Here is a 6,672-nt window from a genome sequence, read left to right as displayed (position 1 = left end):
TTTTTTTTGGTTTTTCGAGACAGGGTTTCTCTGTGTAGCCCTGGCTGTCCTGGCACTCACTTTGTAGACCAGGCTGGCCTCGAACTCAGAAATCCTCCTGCCTCTGCCTCCAGAGTGCTGGGATTAAAGGCGTGCGCCACCACGCCCGGCTGATTCTGACCTTCTTTAATGCCATCACAGACCGAAGAAGAGCACAGTGAATTATCTACCAATGTACTTGGGAGAATTCTCTCTGCCTCATGTAGTTAACAGGGATAATACTCTGGAGGAAGAAAACTAAAAGGTCTGGACTTTTACACAATTTTGAATATTCATTTCAAGTATCTTTTGAGAAAACTGTGCTTACATGAGTTTGCTCGATAGTCTATGTCAACTTGACACACAAACTAGAGTTATCTGAAAGGAGGGAACCTCAAATGGAAAAATGTCTCCATAAGATGCAGATGTAATTGGGATTGATGGGGGAAGGTGCAGCCCATGGTGAGTGGTGCCATCCCTGGGCTGGTGATCTTGGGTTCTATAAGAAAGCAGGCTAAGCATGCCATGGGGAGTAAGCAGCACCCGTCCATAGTTTTTGTATCAGCCCTGTTTGAATTCCTGTCCTGAGTTCCTTCTTTGATGAACAGTAACAGTGAACTATAGGCCTAATGAGCCCTTTCTCACCCAGCTGTGTTTCATTGCAATGATAGAAACACTGATTAAAACAATGAGAAATACAAGAATGTGAAAGCACAATTATGAACTTATCAATGTGCCTTTTTTTTTTTCTTTTTGGAGCTGTGTCAGATAATTGAAATAGGCGATTCCTATAAACCAGTCTAATTACCTGAGCCAATGTCAAAAATAAGATTACATCTTCTGTATAATACTGAACTTAAAAGTTTAACAACATTGGCTAGTCAGTTGGATTTTTTACAGTTTCACCATGCAACTAAGGTTAGCTTCAAATTCATGATCCTTCTGTTTGCTGGGATTACACATGTACCCCATGCTGACTTTCAAGAAGGTTCCCTTTTTCTTTATTTATCTTAAATTTTATTTAGTGACACTGGAATTTGACTGAAGGTCTCAACTGCTATATCTCTGAGGTCCATTCTTCATCCCAGAATGTTTTCAAAGAGGTATTTCTCAAGATTTTTATGAGTCATCTAACCTCAAATGTATTTTCACAAACCTCTTACTAACCTCTGATATCCCTAGCTGTTCCTAAGGAAGTGCTGTGGCTTGACTAGACTCACTCGATAAGAAAATGTGTGTCATTGTTAATTGTCATTAAAATGTATGCTTTAAAACTTAACAATGGAGGTTTCTAGACAGGTGGCTTGGGGGTTAAAAGCACATACCACTCTTGAAGAAAGCTGGAGATTGGATCCCCACACCCACCCCACACCAAGTAGCTCACTACTCTCTGTAACTGCATCTCCTGAGAGACACGCCCAATGTCCTCTTCTGGTCACTGTGGGCATAGCATACATTTATGTTGTGCCCATACATCCATATAGCTACTCTCATCAAAGAAGGGAAAAGGAAGCTGTTTATCAGGTTTAGGAGTTCTCTGGTGGAATTTTTAGGGTCACTTATATATACTATCATATCATCTGCAAATAGTGATATTTTGATTTCTTCCTTTCCAATATGTTCACAATAGTCACAAATAATATAAAATACCTTGGTATGACTCCAACTAAGGAAGTGAAAGATATCTATGATAAGAACTTGAAGTCTCTGGAGAAAGAAATCAAAGACAATCTCAGAAGATGGAAAGATCTCCCATGCTCATGAATTGGCAGGATCAATATAGTAAAAATGGCTATCTTGCCAAAAAGCAGTCTACAGATTCAATGCTATCCCCATTAAAATTCCAACTCATTTCTTCAACAAATTAGAAAGGGCAATTTGAAAATTCATCTGAAATAACAAAAAACCTATGATAGCAAAAACTCTTCTCAATGATAAAAGAACCTCTGGTGGAATCACCATGCCTGACCTAAAGCTGTAATACAGAGAAATTGTGATAAAAACTGCATGTTAATGGTATATGGACAGACAGGTAGACCAATGGAATAGAATTGAAGACCCAGAAATGAACCCACACACCTATGGTCACTTGATCTTTGACAAGGGAGCTAAAACCATCCAGTGGAAAAAAGACAGCATTTTCAACAGATGGTGATGGCACAAATGGCAGTTAGCATGTAGAGGAATGCGAATTGATGCATTCTTATCTCCTTGTACTAAGGTCAAGTCTAAGTGGATCAAGGAACCAGAGACACTGAAACTTCTAGAAGAGAAAGTGGGGAAAAGCCTTGAAGATATGGGCACAGGGGAAAAATTCCTGAATAGAACAGCAATGCCTTGTGCTGTAAGATCGAGAAACAACAAATGAGACCTCATAAAATTGCAAAGCTTCTGTAAGGCAAAAGACAGTCGGTAAGACAAAAAGGCTACCAACATATTGGGAAAGAATCTTTACCAATCCTAAATCAGATAGGGGACTAATATCCAATATATATGTAAAGAACTCAAGAAGGTGGACTCCAGAAAAATCAACCCCATTAAAAAATGGGGCTCAGAGCTAAACAAGAATTCTCACCTGAGGAATACCAAATGGCTGAGAAGCACCTGAAAAAATGTTCAACATCCTTAATCATCACGAAAATGCAAATCAAAACAACCCTGAGATTTCATCTCACACCAGTCAGAATGGCTAAGATCAAAAATTCAGGTGAGAGCAGATGCTGGCAAGGATGTGGAGAAAGAGGAACATTCCTCCATTGCTGGTGGGGTTGCAAGCTGGTACAACCACTCTGGAAATCAGTCTGGTGGTCTAGAAAATTGGACGCAGTACTACTGGAGAATTCAGCAATACCTCTCCTGGGCATATATCCAGAAGATGTTCCAACTGGTAAGAAGGACACATGCTCTACTATATTCATAGCAACCTTATTTATAATAGCCAGAAGCTGGAAAGAATCCTATTGTCCATCAACAGAGGGATGGATACAGAAAATGTGGTACATTTACACAATGGAGTACTACTCAGCTATTAAAAACAATGAATTTATGAAAATATTAGGCAAATGGATTGACCTGGAGGGCATCATCCTGAGTGAGGTAACCCAATCACAAAAGAACTCACATGATATGTACTCACTGATAAGTGGATATTAGCCCAGAAACTTAGAATATACAAGATACAAGATACACGTTGCAAAACAAATGAAACTCAAGAAGAATGAAGACCAAAGTGTTGACACTTTGCCCCTTCTTAGAATTGGGAACAAAACACCCACGGAAGGAGTTACAGAGACAAAGTTTGGAGCAGAGAAGAAAGGATGGACCATCTAGAGACTGCCGCACCTGGGGATCCATCCCATAATCAGCCTCCAAACACAGACACCATTGCATACGACAGCAAGATTTTGCTGAAAGGACCCTGATATAGCTGTCTCTTGTGAGGCTATGCTGGTGCGTGGAAAACACATAAGTGGATGCTCACAGTCAGGTATTGGATGGAACACAGGGCCCCCAACGGAGGAGGTAGAGAAAGTACCCTAGGAGCTAAAGGGATCTACAACCCTACAGGTGGAACAACAATATGAACTAACCAGTACCCCCAGATCTCGTGTCTCTAGCTACACATGTAGCAGAAGATTATCTAATCAGCCATCATTGGCAAGAGAGTCCCCTTGGTCTTGCAAACTTTCTATGACCCAGTACAGGGGAACACCGGGGCTAAGAAGTAGGAGTGAGTGGGTAGGAGAGCTTGAGGGGGAGGGTATGGGTGACTTTTGGGATTGCATTTGAAATGTAAATGAAGAAAATACCCAATACAAAATTGGAAAAAATATAAAATAAAATAAAAGAGAAAGAAACAAAAGAAGGGAAAAGGAACAATTATTAACATTATAAAACTGAGGTGATAATGAAATGATGGTCAATATGAGTCAGGAAAACTGTAAACAGGTCAAAATTGATTTTCCATGTAAAATTGATATTCAGGTTACCATATTTTATACCAGCTCTCAGTATGATATACCAGTTCACTGCAACCAATCTTTCCCACATACCATTATTTTACTATTTAAGATCAAAAGAGGAGCAATGAGCACTTTAATGACAAAAAGAGAAAACAATTAGCAAATGTGCCTTTTATGCATACAAGCTCGAATCCCAGATCTCATGTTCCCTAGCCAGGTAGGTAATGCTCTGAGCTTTCACACACACTGCAGCCCCACATCCCCTCATCCCTACTTCCTGCCTCCAGAGAATGGGTAAGAATAAACTAAAGTAATACATGCAAGTAGTTTATTCTAACGTTTGACACCCATTAAGGATTCCATTTCATCCTCTTAATTTTCTTCATAATCATATTAGATACTATTCTAATTAGGTTATATTGTCACATGTTATGTCAAGTTGGTTCCGGTGATTTACAAAAGAGCATACCTGTACCTCTTCCGGGCATCCACTATCCACCCAGTCCTGCCGATGGCGATCAAATCCACTGGAGCATCTTCAAAGAAGACCCCATTGTAGTCGAAGAGAGGATGTGGACCATGTACAAAGAAGAACCAAAAGAAAAAGAATGGTAAACAGACAAGTCTCAGATCTTTTAGTATAGAACAGCATTAGCTTTCTTCTGATGAACCGAGTACTGGAGACACAGTGTACCAGCTATAGGGTGACATCACTCATTCCTGCTTCCACAGTCAGCATCATATAACAATGCATTACTCTCCTGAGGCTAAACACACTACATAATGCTGACATAGCTCCATGCCAAATAAAGAAATCACATTTATATAATGTTGGTTTTCTTTCCCTCATTTTCCTAGTTCACCACTAAATTCAAAGCATACAAATTATTTGTAGTCACCATTTAAAAAGATTCCTTGTTCTCTCATTTATATATTCCCATTTCATAAACGCTCGATTGTCTAGTAAACTCAGGGGATTCAACATCTCTTCAAACAACTTCCAGGGGATAATCTTCAAACAAGAGGTCCTCAGTCTTCCTAATGCTGTGACCCTTTAATACAATTCTGTATGCTGTGACAACCCCCAACCAAACATCATTTTTGTTGCTACTTTATAACTGTAAGTTTGCCTCTGTTATGAATCATGATGTAAATATATGATATGCAAGATATCTTGTGTATGACCACGTGAAAGGGTCATTAGTCCCCCAAAGCAGTCACAATCCACAAGTTAAGAACAACTGCTTTTTTAAACCCTGGAATAACTTTCATGCTAGAAGTGTGACCTTAACTCTTGGGCTGTACAGGATAGACCACACTGGCAACATGACTTATTTTGGACATCAGAGTTTATTCTAGGATAGATTCCTTGTTTACTCTGAATAGGTTGACTTCTAGAGACCTGGAACCTGAGTTACAAAGAAGGTTATTGTCAGGCATATTCTATCCCTGTAGGACTGATCCTCAATGAGAACCCTAGACCTCGAAGCACTATGAACTCTTGGTTGACAATATCTTGTTGCCAAAAGAGGACAGCTGGAAGCTAGTGCCTCCTCTCACAGGTCCATTGAGCTATATTCTATGAATCTTATCCCAATCCCTCTTTTAATTAATTTCCCCCATATAATAATGGCAACTTTGAGCATAACAGCTTTTCTGAGTCATATGAGTACCTCAGTGAGCTTGAGTGGGCATTTGGGGGGATTTTCAGTTATGTATGATTAGATTGTGCCAAAAGGTCTGACTAGGCAAGAACTGGGTCAAAAGATCTTGGTCACAGTCTTTCCTTTAACTGGAATGCCTTTTCTCTCTATTTTATCTATCCTTTACATCACATTTATCTTCCTGATCTGGCAGTTTCAACCCAGAGCCTGCCCTGACAGTTTTGTAAATGTTGTGACCAGTTTTATATTTTTTGCATGTATGTGCAATATATATGTGATATACACCCATATGTGCTTGTGGGAGCCTGGGAACACAGGAGCCAGTGGAGGATATCAAATGTCCTCTTCTATCACTCCGTGTCTTATTCCCTTTAAACAAAGTTTTGCACTGAACCTGTAACTAGTTTGGTGGCCATTAAACCTCAGTAAACTCCAACTAGTGTTACAGGTGCATGTGTGACTACACCCAGCACTTGTCAAGATTTTAGAAGATTTGAACACAGACCCTTAAGATTGGGTAGCAAATGTTCTTACCCACCATGTCTTCTATACAGCCCCATTTACTCATAATAGTTAAATTTGATTGAGTTAATTTTAAATTTAGAATGTTGTATAGATTACAGTTAATATATCTAACTTATAGTATCTTTTTTGATAGAAATTCAAATTAGTTTTGACAGTCAATTGGTAATAATAATAATATTTAGACTTCTCCTTAACTTTAATAATTGAATATATATTTATACTTAAGAATATGGTGGTATTTTTCTCCTGTGCTTATATGTTTGAGACTTTTCCCCACTTTCTCCTCTATAAGTTTTAGTGTCTCTGGTTTTATGTGGAGTTCTTTGATCCACTTGAACTTGAGCTTTGTACAAGGAGATAAGAATGGATTAACTCGATCTTGGCTCCGGGACTCCGCCGAACTTAGTCTACAGGTTAGAGTGAGGACCACAGAGGCAGACAGCTTCTGGGACAGGCGGGAGCCACAGAGCCGCTGAGGCAGCACCCTTTGGGGCCGCAGACAT

General features: G+C 39.5%; 1 protein-coding gene across 4 annotated transcripts in view; it reads right to left on the bottom strand.

Annotated features, from left to right (window-relative positions):
• Window positions 1–6,672, bottom strand: part of Plxdc2 (plexin domain containing 2) — a 375,390-nt gene that overhangs the window by 53,703 nt on the left and 315,015 nt on the right. For 3 of the 4 annotated variants that reach the window (XM_029470939.1, XM_029470933.1, XM_021154114.1), the window contains one exon: window positions 4,450–4,516. In XM_029470939.1, the coding sequence (XP_029326799.1) occupies window positions 4,450–4,516 (67 nt within the window). The remainder of the gene's footprint in view (window positions 1–4,449; window positions 4,517–6,672) is intronic. The other variant, XM_021154117.2, reaches the window with a different exon arrangement.

Source organism: Mus caroli, chromosome 2, assembly GCF_900094665.2.
Source record: "Mus caroli chromosome 2, CAROLI_EIJ_v1.1, whole genome shotgun sequence".
In the NCBI taxonomy this organism is placed as follows: Eukaryota; Metazoa; Chordata; class Mammalia; order Rodentia; family Muridae; genus Mus; species Mus caroli.
This window is presented reverse-complemented; position numbering and strand designations above follow the sequence as displayed.